Here is a 17,570-nt window from a genome sequence, read left to right on the forward strand (position 1 = left end):
CAACAAATCAAAGAAAGGTTGGACAAATGGGATTGCATAACATTGCAGACTTCTGCACGGCAAAGGACATAGCTAGCAAGATCAATAGAAAGCCCATCGATTGGGAGAAGATCTTCACTAGCCATTCAACAGACAAGGGTCTCATATCTAAACTATACCAGGAACTCAAAAAATTAAATCCCCCAACAGCAAATGCTCAAAGAAACAACTGCCCAATAAAAAAGTGGGCTAAAGACTTACAGAAAAATTTCTCTGAAGAGGAAAGGATGGCCAATAGACATATGAAGAAATCCTCAACCTTCCTAGCTATAAATCAAACAAACATTGAGATACCACCTAACCCCAGTTAGAATGGCTATAATCAAGAACTCTAATAACAACAGATGCTGGAGGGCATGCAGACAGAAGGGAAACTTACTTCATTGTTGGTAGGAGTGTAAACTTGTTCAACCACTTTGGAAAGTATTATGGAGGTTCCTCAAAAGACTCCACATAGAGCTCTCCTATGACCCAGCAATCCCACTTTTGGGCATTTACCCAAATGTTTACAAACAAGACCATACTAAAGCTACCAGCACAACTATGTTTATTGCAGCATTATTTACCATAGCTAAGATATGGAACCAACCCAGATGCCCTCAGTAGATGAATGGATCAAGAAAATATGGTATATATACATAATGGAATTCTATGCCTCCATCAGAAAGAATGACATTGCCCCCCATTTGTTAGGAAATGGAAAGACTTGGAAAAAATTATGTGAAGCCAAGCCCAAAGAAACATAGGTCCCATGGTTTCCCTTATTTGCAATAACTAGTATATTTCTGAGTCAAGCAGAAAAGGTCAGATAAGTTGATGTTAAGCAAAATTAACCCCAAAATAAGGACTCAAATGGTCTTTCTTTCTTGCTATTGTTTCTAACATATTTCTAAGGTGATTTCTTTGTTGCTTTTTATGTTCCTCCCCCACAGTTTTCACTGTATTTGATGCTGGTATAATTTGTGGAGGGGAAGGAAAAAAAAAACAATTGTTTAAATAGGGATACAGGTGGATCTATTGCAACAATGAGATGTACAAGATGGTATGTCCAAACATGAACTTTACAACTTTGGTTGGGGGTGGGGGGGGTGGGGGGGTGGGATATGAAGGGATGGGAAGGGGAAACAAAGGAGGAGGCAACAATGTACTCATTACTTTGTTCATGTAATTGTAACCCCTCTGTACTATATCTTCACAATTAAAACAAAGCAAAACAAAACGAAAAAAGAGTCTAAACCCTATTATTGGTGTGTGTGTGTGTTTGTGAGTGAGTGGTATAGGGATTTGGACCCAGGCCTTGACTTTGCCAGGAAGGTGTTCAATTACTTGCTTTTTTGCTTCAGTTATTTTTTGGACGCATTCTTGAATTTCTGGCTTTCCAGGGTGTTTTTCTACCTATCTACCACCTATGCTTCCATTACCTGAGATTATACCAGGAAATCAACAGGCTGTTTTCTTTATTAAGGTAAGGTCCTGATTTGCTTTGGCTGGCTGCAGTCCAATCTTTCAGATACCTGGATTACAGGATCTCCCACTAAGCCCAGACCATTATCATTTAAATTTTCCCTCACATATTTTGAATATTTTGAATTTCATTTCTCTGCAGAAAGTAACTTGGGCTGCAATCAAGTGACTGATGTCTGGGAGTTTTCATAGGAGAAAACGAAAATGTGTCTTCAAAGTACTACACACAGGGTTGTATGTAGTAAGTCTTTGCTTTCTTAATGAATGACGGATTCACATCTTTGTGATAGATTTACTTTTGGACACATGAGCATGTTCGGTTGTTGAGAATTCATCAAGTTGTGTATGATTTAAGTCCTCCTACTCACTTTTGATAAGAACTGTTCCTTTATCGATAGGTTATGAGCAGAGTACAAGAATGTTCGCGAAGGAAAGAAGGTGGGTGCCTGACCAGATTCTGTTGTCTGCAAAGCCAGGGAGCTCTGGCCAGGTCTCAACATCTGAACATTGTATCTGTCTCTTTGCTTTTCTCCTGTTGAGCAGTGACGCCCGTGTTCACAGTGACCATGTGTGTGAGCGGGGCCCTCGGTTCACATGGCGTCCGCTGGCCGGGTCACGGGCCGCTGGCACCGGTGCGGGCAAGGAGCCGCCTCAGAGCACCCCGCCCCCCCACGTCTTCTCCAGGAGGAGTCCTGGGAAGTGAAAGCACTGCCCTCTATCCATGAACCCTAACCTCACATGCCCGCCAAGGAGCACAGGGCTCAATGCGCCTGAGGGGCAGGGCGGAGGAGACTCCAGGGAACCCCAGGCTCTTGGATGAGGCAGAGCTTGTGGGCCAGCCAGCTTCCCACAGCTAGTCAGGTCAGCGGTAACTAAACAGATGGGCACACCAGAGAAAAGAATACACATTGCCTGCATGGAAGGACACAACGGAGGCTACCAGGGGCGGGGCAGTGGAACCCCCGGCCCTCTGTGCATCTTCAGAGTGAATGAAGGCTAAAGGAGCTGCAGCACGAGGGAATCAGCCCCACCAAGGGCCAGCCCCACCTAGGGTCAGCCCCGTCCAGATCAGCCCCGCCCAGGGGGGTCAGCCCCACCCAAGGTCAGCCCCACCCACGGGAGTCAGCCCCGCCCACGGTCAGCCCCTCCCAGGGGGAGTCAGGACTGCCCAGGGGGAGTCAGGCCCTCTCAAAGGGGTCATCTGCTCACTTTGAGTTCTAAGTAAGGTTCAGACAGGCTGAGTGTAAGAATCTAGTTAACAGCCAGGCTCCCACATAAACCCCCATATATGCCTCAACCTTGTATACATAAGCAGTGCAGAGCCCAACCTACAAACATAACAGATTCCTCCGACCTGCGAAATGAGGAACTCCACTCCCCACTGGTACTGACCTGGTATTGGGCCTGGTACTGACCGCAGCAGTGAAGCACAGTTTGCAATAAGAAACTGCCTACCAGTTCATCAGGAGACTAAAGGTCCCTCAAGCAAATTGAAGAACTTATGTTTTTGTCTTCTTAGGTTTCTTTTCTTTGATATTCTGCTAAGTCCTAGATATTCAGTCTAAGGTGATTAGTAGGTCTCTTTCTTAATGTGTGCATACTTAATTCTGGCTATATTTTTGATTGCTCAAATTTCTATTTCTCCATTTATTAATTTATGTTTTTTTCTTAATTTTTTTTTAAAATTTTAGGTCTTTTCTTCCTTTGGTATTTTTCCTTTTCATTAAACCTCTTCTTATTTGCTTCTCCCTTTATTTTTTATATCTCTTTCTATTTCTTTTAATTTCACTTAACTTTGTTTTCCTTTATTTATTCCTTTACTTATTCTTCCCTCTTTCTTCCTTTTCTTTAATCCATTGATCACTAATTGTCTGTGAGGCAGACTGAATTTGTTTCCATTTTGACTCTAATTGACTCACCTAGTTATCTTTTTTATTTGATTTATCACTAACAAAAGACTTGTTCACTGGCTTCAGCTATATACATAATATATATATATCTATACACATACATACATATATATTATCTCCTTTCCTGTACCCCAATCCTCAAAGAAAAGTGAATAAATATTTATATAGAGGAATACCTATATATGATTTAAAACCTCTGATTTAAAGTTTGTGCAATTGTAAGGCTCTGGGTTGGTTTTTGACTTTAAATTGGGTTCTGTTGTGGTATTAGATTTCCTTTTGTTTCCAAATGGGCAGCACAAATCATAAAACGACAAGAAAAATGGCCAAGTCAGGGAACCTCAACTCCTACACAAAATAACAAGGCAACAGAGAAGTCAATGAAAGATCTAGAAGATGGTTCTCAACATGCTTTTAAAACACTGCTGAAAAATATGTTGAATAAAAAGACAGAAAGCTTGCCCATGGGTAAGTTTAAGCTTATGATGAGACTGACCAAAGATTATTAGAGGAATTCATGGAATCCACAAACAAATCTAAATGAATTCTGAGAAGCAAAGTAAGTCCAATGAAAAATAGTCACTCAGCTAAAGGATATGAGAGAAGACACAGAAAATCAAATCAAAATCTTTACTAGCCATGCATCAAACAAGAGCTGCCTATCTAAAATACACTTAGAACTCAAAAACTCACCCCCCCCACTAAGAAAAAATATTCAAAGAAACAACAACCCCATTAACATGTGGGCTAAAAATTTAAAGAGAGACTTCTCAGGAGAAGAAATAAGAAAGGCCAATAGACCTGTGAAGAGATGTTCAACATTCCTGCCACAAAGTGAATACAAATTAAAACAACATTGAGAATGGCCATTATCAAGAAACCTAACAATAACAAATATGGGTGGGGATGTGACTGAAAAAGAATGCACTACACTGTTAGTGGGAACATAAACTTGTTCAATCACTCTGGAAGGCAGTGTTGAGATTCCTCAAAAGATTAAACAGAGAACTACACATGACCTTAATACCACTTTTGGGCATTTAGCCAAATGACCACAAACAAGGTCACACTATAGCTACCAGCACAACCATGTTCACTGAAGTATTGCTTACCATAGTTAAGATATGGAATGAATCAAAACAGATTCCCCAAAGTAGATAAATGGATCAGGAATATATATACAAAATGGAATTCTACTCATCCTTTAGAAAGAATGATATTGTACTGCTTTTAAGGAAATGGAAAAAAACTTGGAAAAAATTATATTAAGCCAAATAAGCCAGACCCAGAGAAATATAAATTGCCTGGTTTCCCTCATTTTTGGTAACTTGGATGTGTAACTATAAATCTACAAGTAAACACACTAGATGGTTAAAAAAAAGTAAATATACTGTGACATGATAGATTATACCATTCACACACAATGACTGATACCAAAAAAGGATATTCCTGAGAGAGGATCACAAAGACTCAAGAGATATGTGCATTTGATTATATAAGATAACATTTAGCAAAATGGACTCCAGGAAATTGAAACAAAAGATTCTTTTCATTATTGCCGCTTTTGTTTTCTTTTCCTTTTGTGTTACTTTTTTCTCTATCTGTCCTGAGGAGGGGAATACAGAAATGGTGAGAGAAAAGGTTAACAATTACAGCCCTGATACTCTCTAGACATTATGTTGAAAATGAACTTACAGCAGTGATACTCACTAGACACTAGGTTGAAAATGAACTACATAGTTTTTGAGTGGGGACTGGAGGGAAAAACACAAAGAATAAGGGAAAGAGTGACATTTTCCAAAAAGAAATACACTTGTTAGAACTTTGAGAAGACATTCGCAATTTAGATACTTTTTCTTGTTTGCCTCAATTTCAAAGATATACATGAAATTCAGTAATTCAAATTAAGAAGAAATATTCTATTTAAGATAGTGATGACTATTACTTACTTGTGACCCATCTCATGAGCAATTGTAAATGCCAGATTCAGGCCATTGTCTTCAGCAATAATACATTTCCGCTTTTCACTACATATTCCATTCAAGTAAGCTATACCTAAAAAAACACCAATATTAATTACCATAGGTCTCATGGAAATGAATGATACTTATACAAGGTATTAATAGTCAAAATGACAATTTAGGTGTTTCCTTTCAAATATACCAATATTAACTGTGAAATCTAGACTATATTACTATAATTTGAGAAGAAATGTATAAATAAATCAGTAAGCCAATAGTATAATTTTCAATTTCATAGTTTAGGTAAAATTGTTTTGAGTGTCATTCAAATCACAAAATGTATACTAAAACAATATAGCATAATGTAACTCTACATTGTTATATAAGCTAAATAAGCTATCATTCCTTAGAAAATGTTATTAGTATTTAAATATTAACTTAAATACATTCAAATATTCACAAAGTTCAATGGTAAACATTTAAACATTAAATAAATATAATATTTTTCCATTCTTGGTAACTTAATTTCAGAGAGACACCAAAAATGAAAATAAATAATATAAAAGTTTTGATCAGGGGCTGGGAAGGTAGTTCAGTGGTAGAGTGCTTGCCTTGCATGCATGAGGCACTGGGTTCGATTCCTAAGCACTATGTAAGCAGAAAAAGCCAGAAGTGGTGCTGTGGCTCAAGTGGTAGAGCGCTAGCCTTGAGCTGAAGAACTGAGGGACAGCACCTAGGCCCAGAGTTCAGGCCCCACAACCAACAAAAAATAAATAAAATAAAATAAAAACTTTTAACCATATTATTTGTATTTTGAGTTAATAAAATTATGAAATTTTGTCTTTCAATATAGTAGTTTGACTAATATAATGAAACTAGCTACCATATTTGAATACTTGAAAAGATTTCCACTGAGAATGACTTATTTTGCTATTAGATATGTATGTCTATAGACCTCTAGATATATATGATAATAAAATATTCTTTAAGATGAAAATTCCCAGGAAGGTACTTTACTTTTTGGATTATTTAAATAATTAAAATGAAATAATTTATGATTTTTAACATTTTATTAGAAAAATGTATCCTGTTAATAGGGAACTGAAATTTCCTTGAGAATTTGAAAATAGAAGGAATTAACTACTATGTTAGTGATGGATGATTGGTTCCAATTTTCAGACAGAACTTCTAAACATTTTGCCCCAATGAAAATTGTACATTACCATATTCAGCTTTAACCATCAGCTCATAAGGATTATATATCATACACAGATTGTCACACAAATTAGTAATTCCCAATTTAGGTACTTTAGTAAATTCATATTTCTACTGCTGTATTTCTTAAGATATCATCTTTTCCTCACATAAAATTTGTTGCTTTCCTGGAGTTCTTAGCTTTCTACACATTTCTAGTCTCACACTGGCTAGGATTTCCAAACTAATTTTGAAATATATGGTGGTACTGGGATCTCATTTAATTCTAACTTTAAAATTAATAATTACAGATTCATAGGTACATATGATATTTCTGTACAATTAAAGGCAGTTAGTTTCTGATATACTTTATGTGTAAGTGAAAAAGGAGGCAATATCATCTGGTGAATGTGTCAAAGGTGGATGGAAGTTGGACAGTGTTCACTTGAAAATAATGGAAAATAATAGAGGAAATATGGAAGTAGCTGACTAAGTACTAGGGAAATTCTTAAATAAGTCAGAAAACATGATAAGGAAGAACACATGTTTAGAATAGGGCTAATCTCAGCTGAGTGATAGCCAACCTGGTGACTGAAACAAGAGCAATTATTGGATTCAATTTGAGTAGATGTTTTGTGAATCAGGTGAGAAAATGAATCAAAGGGTAGGAGTTTTCAATAAAGTTAAGGGTGAGAGGGAATGAATGGAGTTCACAGCTCACAGGAAAACATACTACAGGGAGAATGGAAATCATAATGGATGATAAAAAAAGCTTATCTTTTATTTTAAAAATAATATTGGTGATTGTTATCAGAGTAAAATTCTTTGAAATCCACACAAGTTCCATTACTCATTAGGTATTGTCATAAGAGTATAAAAGAGTACAGGCAGAGATCACTTAGTTTGAAGTTAAAGAACTAAGTAGTACTGGTAAATGCATGATCATAATGAATTCAAGGAAAGTGAAAAGGGTGGCAACATCATCAGAAAATGTAGGGGGAAGCTGGGTGCAGTGGCTCATGCCTGTAATCCTAGCTGAGATCCGAGGTTCACAGTTCACAACCAGCCCAGGCAGGAAAGTCCATGAGATCCTAATCTCCAATTAACCACCAGAAAACCGGAAGTGGCTCTGTGGCACAAGAGATAGACCTTGAGATGAAAAGCTCAGGGAAAGCACCTAGGCCCATAGTTCAAGCCCCACAACTGACAGAAAAGAAAAAAAAATGTAGGGGAAAGTTAAAGCTGAAGAGCTGCAGTCACCAATGAACAGTTCATAGAAAAGTCTAGAAGAAATTGTGATTTAGAAACAGGGCATGATATAGAAATGACACAGATAGTAACGTTGTACCTTTCTTGCTCCAACCCTGCACTTCAGAGGAGAGAAATAATGGTCAACCACTTTTGAAGGGTCCTAAGATTATAGAAAAGTACAAACCGCAGAAAACCAATGACTATTATGTAGTTATGAAAAACATGGCAAAATATTTTAAAATTTGTAATAGAGGCATTAATTACATAAACTATAAATGCATATGAAATAATATAAATGCTCAGAAGCAGAACCTACCTATTTCCAACCATGTATTTAAAAAATCTTATTACTACCTACTTATAGAACAACATTACTGAATATATGGTAGTATTCAAATAAATAATTGTATTATGTGGTAAGATTATGGGTGAATGAACTTCTTTTACCATTTTCCAAACGCAAATGTTTAGAAATACTATTATAATGAGAAAATTAAAGACATAAGCATGGTAATCATATCTGTGAACTTTGATCAGTAATTAGTAAAACCTCTTATGGAGTAGGGTGTGGTTTAAAAATCAAAGATGATCTTCTATTCTTATTTATCTTCTACCTAAGTGTAATGTCAGAATTTTCAACTAAAACTGATAAAACTGAATTTCTTTGTTGCTATATTTGGCAAATCAAGGAATTTTTCTTTGATTTAAATGTTATAGAAAGTAGTTATAACCATGATTAGCTTAAATGACTTGCATTATTCAGTTTAATCAACATAAATTTCAGTTCCTTTAAAGAATCCACATGTTTCTTATTATAATGGAAAAGGATTAGAAGGGAAAAGGATTCAACACAGCTGTTTTGATAGATGTAATAGAGACTCATTTCAAAGCACTCTTATTATAAAGAATCCCTGAAATATACAACAGTCTTATAATTTCTCATCTAAATTGAAGCAAGACATGCACCAGGAGTCAACAAACTTCAAGAAATAGAAAAAACTATCCTAGATTGTGATTACAATGTGCTTCAAGTGACCAGAGACTCTAGAAACCCCACAGGATATACAGTATATAAAGAACTTTTAGAAATACCAGAGTTCATAGCTAATCCAATGTACATACACTAACAGAAATAAGTCTGGCTCAAGAATTGTTGCTTTTATGACCAGTTAGAATGACTGAGTTCAATATTCAGTACTCCTGATAGAAAATCCTGCTGCAGTTGTAAGAATGTTTGTTTACCTTTGAGTTTTAGAGTTACTTGGCACCCATAGAGCAAAAATTGTAGTATATGCTCTACAGTAAATCTGTATAACATTAAGCATCCCTAGAGGAGTCTGAGCCATGTAAAAATCACATTTTAGAATGTGATCATACTGATTTCTCACTGGAAGAAAAGAGGTAGAAAAGGAAAAAAAAAATAAAAATGACTAATTGAGAGAAAATCTTGTTGGTATCATTACAGGAGACTGCATGGTAAAAGGCAATGGGAGGTGGTTGTAGTAGAGAGTATTCCTGAACAAAGGAATGAGCATCAAGAAGGTAAAGGAGAACCACATGAGGATAGGTATTTCTCATAGGGATGATCTGTGAATCAACACTCTGTTTAGTACATTGTCAACAGAGGTACCCAAAAGGAAATACACAGGCAAAATTCCTTGGCCCCAAAAAACTAATAAAATGTAACATAGTACAAACTTTAAATGAAATTTTAAATTTGATGACTAAAAATGCCTTTCATCCATTAGTTAGAAAGAAGTTTGAAATGAAATAATGACAGTACCCATTTTGTGATTATACTGAAGTTGGGATTTGAACATAATTTACAATAGTGTACCCTACTCGTTGGTTTATTAGCTGCTTGTTTAATAGAAAGAGAAGATGATGACCTAAAAATATAACATAGTATTAGTACTCAAGTTAAGAGTTTGACATCACTAAAGTTATACCTATAGATTTAAAAATAGTCTTCTGGGGTCCTGCATTGTGGAGCATAGGTATAATTCCAACTATTATTCAAATAGGATCATCCTATTCAAATAGAATGATCCAGTCCAGGCCAACAAGGGAAAAGAATGCAAGATCCTATCTGAAAAATGACTAACGCAAAAAGGTTATGGACTGTGTGGCTCAAATAGTAGAGTAACTGCCTAGCATACTCAATATGCTTACCTATCAAAAAAAGAGAACTAAAGGCCTCTCTTTGATGAAAATAGGTACAGAATGTCTCAATAAAATACTGGCTAACTGAAGGCAACAAGAAATCAAAAAAATCATACTTTATAATCAAATGGGATTCACCCAAAGATGCAAAGCTTGTTCAATATATATAAATCAAAAAAAATGTAACACAAGACACCAATCCATTAACAGAAGTAAAAAAGGAATCACAGTCAGTTGTGGGGCCTGAACTCTGGGCCTGAGCGCTGTCCCTCAGTTCTTCAGCTCAAGGATAGCACTCTACCACTTGAGCCATAGCACCACTTCTGGATTTTTCTGCTTATGTGGTGCTCAGGAATTGAACCCAGGGCCTCATGCATGCAAGGCAAGCACTCTTCTATTGAGCCATCTTCCCAGCCCCAAAAGAACACCTTTTTTTTTTTTTTGGTCCGGTCGTGAGGCCTGTACTCTGGGCCTGGGCGCTGTCCCTCAGCTCTTCAGCTCAAGGCTAATGCTCTACCACTTGAGCCACAGCACCACTTCCGGCTTTTTTCTTTTTGCTTATGTGGTGCTGAGGAATCGAACCCAGGGCCTCAGGCATGCAAGGCAAGCGCTCTACCACTGAGCCACCTTCCCAGCCCCCCACAAGAACATCTTAATAAATGCAAAAAAAGGCCATGATCCAACATCCTTTTATGATAAAAGTTATGGAGAAGCTAGGAACACACAGAAGATACTCCTCAATACAATACAGGCTGTTTATGACAAACCCACAGCCAATATCATACTTAATGATGAACATCTAAAACCATTTACCCTAAAATCAGGAAAAAGACAAGAATGTCCTATCTCCAATCCTCTTCAATATAGTACTCAAATTCCTTGCAAGACTCATAAGGAAAGGGAAAGGTGACATAATCCTATATTTAAAGGAGCCTATAATCTCTTCCCAAAGTAACTAGACCTGAGTAAAAATCCTGACAAAGTGGCAAAATATGAAATCAATCCACAAAAGTTAGTAGCTTTTCTGTGTGCCAATAATTAGATCAAGCCTGGAATCTGGAAAGAAACTTCATTTACAATAACCTCAAAAAAAGAAACTTTCTAGGAATTAACCTAACCAAGGATGGGAAGGATCTCTAAAGTGAGAATTATTAAAAGCTGAAGAAGAAAAATCAAAGGATACATAAGAAAGACCTTCCTGCACCTAAATTGGCACAATTAATACTGCAAAAATGGCAATATATCATACTTTGCTGAGAGAGAAAGCAATCTAAAAATTTGTAAGGAATCAGAAAAGGCCCTGAATTACAAAAGCAAAAAATCCTAAGTAAAAAATGTAATGCTGGAGATATAACAATACAAAACTTCAAGTGCAGTTACAGTGTCACAGTAATAAAAACAGTTTGATACTGACACAAATACAGGCATAAGCACCAATGGAACAGAATAGAAGACACAGAAATACATCCAAAACTTACAGCCTTCTAATAGTCTATTAAGGAATTACAAACACAGGCTAGAAGACAGCCTCTTCAACAAATGGGGCTGGAAAAACTGTGTACTCACATACAGAAAAATGAAAATGAATCTTTACCTATCACCTTTGATCTATTAACAATAGATCAAAGATATCAATGTAAGATTTGAAACCATGAAACGATTGGAAGGAGCAGAAGTTTCATGAGGACTACTTGGCACAGTCAGCTTTTTTTTGCAAAAGGATTTCAAAGCACAGCAAATCAAAGAAAGACTTGATAAAAGAGATGGCATGAAACCAAAAAGATTCTGTATGTCAGAGGATATAGCTAATAAGCTAGAAAGACAGCCTACAGATTGGGAGAAGATTTTTACCAGCTATCCATCAGAAATGCCCTAATATCCAAAATACATAGCTTAAATATTAACTCTCAGACAATTAACAACCCACTTAATAAATAGGTTAAGGAGCTAAATAGAGATGACTCAGAAGAAGGAGGGGAAAAAAAGGGAAACAGACACATGCAGAAATGCTCAAGTCTTGGCCATAAAGGAAAAGCAACAAAACTACTGAGATTCCACCTTATTCCACTTAAAATAGTCATCATGAGAAATAAAGAACTCCCACTCATCTGGTCGAACCACTACTAAATATCCCCATGCTGCTGATCACATGTATGGTGTATAACATGTGAACACCGTTATATGTTATAGACTGTGATAGACAATTTGCTCCAGGAAAGTTAGAATGAACTTGTGACTTTAAATGAGCATCATTATTCCACAATACTGTGAAATTCGGGAAATTATGTAATCACTTAATCACAATCAAAAAAAAAAAAAAAAGAACCTCGGGGAAGGTAGGGAGGGAAGGGATGGTAGGGGGAAAACAATGGAAGGGGTAATAATGTTCTATAGGAAGTGTACTCATTACCTCACTCATGTAACTGTAACCCTCTGTATAGTATCTTTATAATAAAAACAAGAAAAAGAAAATTGGTAGCATATGTTAACAGTACCAAAAAAAAAAAGAAAGAAAAGAAAAAAGAAATGGCATTGCCTCATTTGCGAAAACATGGAAGGGCCTGAAAAAAAATATGTTAAGAGAAGTAAATAAGACCCTGAGAGACCAAGGTTTACATATTTTTCTCTCATATGTGGAAGCTAGAGTTCATTTATATAGGTAAATTGTTTGGGAGAAACACAGAGCAATATCAGTGTGTGAACTGACATATGGCAGATAAGGAGAGCTCATAGAGTATAACTGTTTACAGAGGTTAAATTAAAAGTGAATGAAATAAACACCAGGAAAATAGGTAGTGGAAAGGGTGAGGTATAGTAATGGGGGGAGGGGTAGACAAATAATAAGTTCCCGGATCTCACCCCTATGCCTTCCATGGCCAGGGACCACGGTGGAGAGGGGTAAGGATCCTTCCCACAGGTAGGTGCTTGTTCAAGCTACGTTGCATTGCTGAGGATGCTCGGCAGATAGCTTTTGGCTAGGGTCACTTACCATGGAAAAGGTCAGAACTAAAATTTCCTTACAACCAAATTTGGCCCCAAATTTAAAACTCCACTTATGTGAGTGCTCGAGAAGGTAGACTGCCACCCCCCTCAAAAGTATGTATGAGTTTAAGTTTAAACTCGTCCCCTGCGAGGCCCTCCCTTCTTTTGCAGCCTCCCCCATGAGGTGTCCCCTCTTTTGCAGCCTCCCTGAGAGGTACCCCCTCTGCAGCCTCCCATGCAAGCCCCCCTCCTCCTATGGGGCCTCTCTTGCAAGGCCCCCTCCCCTGCAGGACCCCTCCTCTTTTGTAGTGGGGGTGGAAACTGAAGCTCCAGTTATGCCACAAGCAATGCACCCTCACTGTCAAAATCTTCAGCTCTCTCTAGCACTGACCATGTAGTGGGGGTGCTAGCTACTGGGAGCTCAGCTACTATTTCCTGTCAACACGATTTTGCACCAACTCAACTTGATTCTGGGACCTCTCCCACCCCCACCCCGCCCTGCTCTGACCAGTGATGACATTATATCATGTCATGTGTCTGCTCATGTCTTGTCTCCTGTTCAAAAGTTTCTTGTTGTTGGCAAAGTTTTCTGTTTTAAACTGACCACGTGGTTCCATCACAATTAGGCAAAGTAATTCCAAAAAACCTTAAAAGGTTGATTTTAACAACCTAAAGGGGCTCTACAATCTGTGCACAAACATGTCTGTCTGTCTACTTGTCTATATGTAAACGGTTATGGTTTCAATGTTACCAAGTACTCTGCTTACTAAAATCTTTGTCAATGGAAGCTGTGGTTTAATCTAAATTGCTTAAAACTTTGTGACCTGACTATAAGCCAAAGAAACTAAGGCTAAAGTTTTAATTCTCCATTTTCTCCCCTGTGTGCAAATCAACTCCCTTTAAGATCAAGGGACCAGAGTGACTATGCCCAGGCACAGTTGCCTAAACCAGTGGCACCAGCCTGCAAAAGCCAGTGTAAACCAGGTCTTTAACCAGTAGATGTAGAAATTTTTGCAGGTAACCAGCAACTGGGTGTTATAAAAACAAAAAACAAAAAACCTCTGGCAAGTAATTGTTAGTCAATTGCTAACAAGTTATAGGTAACCTTTATCTCATTGATCTCCTTGTTGCTTTAATTGGAAATAAAATGGGCCATTGTAACAAAGACTCCTTTTACTACAGTAAAGCCATACCAGGCATGAAGAATTCCTCTAAAACTCCATCTCCCAGCTAATCAGCACTGAGCCAGGCTGGAGGCATGGCTCAAGACTGATCTCTAAGTATCCAGCCAAAGGCTGAAAGTGACATTGTGACTCTGAAGTGGTAGAGCACTAGCCTCAAGCAGAAGTGATCAGGGACAGTGCCCAGGCCTTGAGTCCAAACCCAGTAAATACCAATTGAGACAAGCTATCCCAGCAAAGGATGTTGAGACACCCACCACGACAAATCAGTCCTGACAATGGAAAACCATGGCAAGGAGTAAGAGGAGATGATATCCTAAAGGGAGTCAGTTCATGCTTACCCTTTCAAAATTAATCAGAGTTGGGAGATCAAGAGAAATAGTGCTTGCCCACCTAATATCCATACTTTCTCACTGGACAGAAAGCTAACAGCCTTACCTTTGTCACCTGCTATTTGTGTTTATAATAGCTTCTGACTGGTACTCCCAACCAGTCCATTATGCTCTCCCCTACCCAGTTGCCCAAAAGACCCTAGACATCCCCTCTCTGCCTTCTTTGCCCCAAGTCCAGTTATTCCTCCTCCCCTGTAACAGGCTGCAATTGGGCTTATACTCCAGATGGAATGTTTCTGGCCCATGACCAACGTGTGTTCTCCTATGTCATTCAAGTTAACTGACCTTGCCAATTTGTCAGCTTTTTGACCGATCTTTCCAAAAGTTTCTTTCAACAGGATAACATCCCTGCCCAGGATACCACCTGGGGACAAGTCAAGGCCATCCTGTTACTACAGGCAACTGGAGATATCACTTACACTGCCCTGCCTTGCTCAGTGCAGATCCAGACCCTAAAGACCCCAGCTCCAGGGATTCCTTGATGCTCCTATGCCTGCAGGAAGTAGCCAAAAGAGCCCATGACACCTGTTGGTTCTGGTACCTTTAAATATCTCTGCTACCTCCTCCTTAGGTTACCCTGGATCTAAAGCAGGAAAAGTCTGCCTCCCTCTCCTCCAGGATGCCGGGAGTCAGGTACCACGCTATCTCCAATACGAGAAAGAAAAGGCAATTTCACATTTTTGATAGCTCCTTCTGGGAATCAATCCTCCATGGCATATTCTTCTCATGGGGTACTAACAATAATTTTATGCCTTTTATTAATTGTCTTGCATTTTAGATAACTATTGCCATGGAAAAAGGAGGACCTTTACCAACCACTCTCAAGCAGCTGCTTCTTGGACAGTAGCTGGCTGAGCAACGAAACAGGGACCCCCTGACTACTTCACCCTTTTACAGCAGGAAGCAGCTCCAGAAGAAACAACCTCCGCCCACAGCCCCCTGGCCTGGTAGCCCCTATTTTTATTAAACAACAGAGTGGGGAATGTAAGCATTATGCCACCCTTTGATCCTCAGCTCCACCCAGGCCTGACCTCTCCCTGCCCTGGAGTTCCCATCATACAGCAGGCCCCTCCCTCTCTCCATCCAGACCCACCTGAACTCCCATCTACCTCAATTCCTACCCCTACGCCCTGCTGCTACCCATAGTGGAGGCTGCCATGTGCTCTTTCTCTGGGGGAAATATGGCTCCTCTAATAAACCTTGTAATCATCTTTCTTCTGTGCCTGCCTGCCTCTGCGTGGTCCCCTGGCAGGAAGTGGTGGATTCTTTCATTGATCCGTTTAGTGTGTTGGTAGAGAAGGCTGAGAATGTTCAAAGTGGTGATATTGATCAAGATGCATTGCCTTCATAAAGTACTTTGTTGATTAACAAACTCTTTGTACAACTACTTAAAAATAATAAAAATATAAGACAGAATATCATATAGATATTAAAGTGTTCTTTTTAGCCTAGCTATACTATACTAAGTCTCCTTTCAATAAAAGGCTGGGAATGTGTAGTAAATTCACTTCTATTTCAATGCTGGAGAAACTAATGTCTCTCATAGAGGTAGTGAGTTAAAGTTTCCCAACTTCAGTATCAAATAAACACTAGATTTTATTAGATAGGATAGATTTTGAACATATCTCCCAGTGCAGGTCCTTATGAGTTGGAATAGAGAAATATGTACAAATCAGTAAGCCAGGAATTGCTGTCATTAAAATTATTTGAAAAAAAGTATCAATACAGTAAAACATCAAAGTAGCTTAGATTATATATATATATATATATATGTACACACACACACACACACACACACACACACACACACACACACACATATATCTGGCATGCCAGCTTTATTCATAAGAAATCAAAACTGTAAGGTAAAGAAATTCTAAGCCATTACTATAAAGTAGATTGATCCTATGCTGTGAAAATCTTTTTCAGTCCAAAAATCAAATGACACATGACAATGACAGTACACTTTATCTTCTCAACAAGCATGAAATTCCTAGAGGGATAAAAGGGTTCTACTGAAGAAAGTCTCACAAAATTAAAACTCAACTAAAGAATTGGCTCACTGTGTAAAAGAAGCCATAGATATAACAAAAATAAAAAATTTTTGTTAGAAATAACAGTTAACATGAAAGCCACACTTTTTGGACTATGGAAATCCACATGTCATTTCCTAAAGTAAAAAAAGAAATCATTACTTTATGATATATCAGATAAAAATATGAGTTCAACAGTTATTTCTAGAAAAAGAGCTAAAATGATATCTGATCAATATTTTCATATAAATACACTAATGTAGAATGTATGCAGTTAGGATGTACTTATAATATGTATATCATGTGATGTATGCAGTTAGGATGTACTTATAATGTGTACATCACGTGATACACTAAAAATATAATCATAATATATAAATAAATAATCACAATGTATAAACAAATGCACAAATAATATATACATAATATATAAATATTCTAATATTTAACTATGCAAATGTATATGTGACAAACTGAAATGTACTTGTTATATAAGCCCTGATTTACAAAGGCCCTCACTGAAGGAACCAGGAATTGCAATAGATGGAAAGTGATCAAAGTTCTATAAACTATCTTACAATGCAGCTGTAATAATCAATGTACATATGTGAAAATGGAACCATTGGTTCATGGTATGTGAGATTTACAAAATGATGAGAACTAATTTAGTAGGCAGTGTCTTAAATTAGATAAAACAAAAAAAGACTCAAGGTATATTGTTATTGCTTGTATTCATGAGAGAAACAAACATTATCTTAATTTGAGAAAATTATTTAGTGCTGTAATCAGTAAAATACTGAACTGTAATTAATAATTAGCAAGGCAACAAAAGGGCAAATAAAAATAAGGAAAGTATTACTACAATATATTCAAAAACAAGGAACAACTGAGTATGAAAATATCTAGTAAAATGCAAACAGCAAAACATACAAATGTAATAGCAACTCAATTATGTCAATTTTGGCTTAGAGAATCAGTTGTAGGAAATGGACTTTACAAT

The 17,570-nt window shown here is 37.5% G+C and overlaps 1 protein-coding gene across 1 annotated transcript in view; it reads right to left on the bottom strand.

Annotated features, from left to right (window-relative positions):
* The window catches only part of Adamts19 (ADAM metallopeptidase with thrombospondin type 1 motif 19), a 250,921-nt gene that overhangs the window by 143,795 nt on the left and 89,556 nt on the right, over positions 1 to 17,570 (bottom strand). The window contains exon 8 of the mRNA XM_042692116.1: positions 5,363 to 5,468. Coding sequence (XP_042548050.1) covers positions 5,363 to 5,468 — 106 coding nt within the window. The remainder of the gene's footprint in view (positions 1 to 5,362; positions 5,469 to 17,570) is intronic.

Source organism: Dipodomys spectabilis, unplaced genomic scaffold, assembly GCF_019054845.1.
Source record: "Dipodomys spectabilis isolate Male_0828 unplaced genomic scaffold, ASM1905484v1 ptg000147l, whole genome shotgun sequence".
NCBI classification, from domain to species: domain Eukaryota; kingdom Metazoa; phylum Chordata; class Mammalia; order Rodentia; family Heteromyidae; genus Dipodomys; species Dipodomys spectabilis.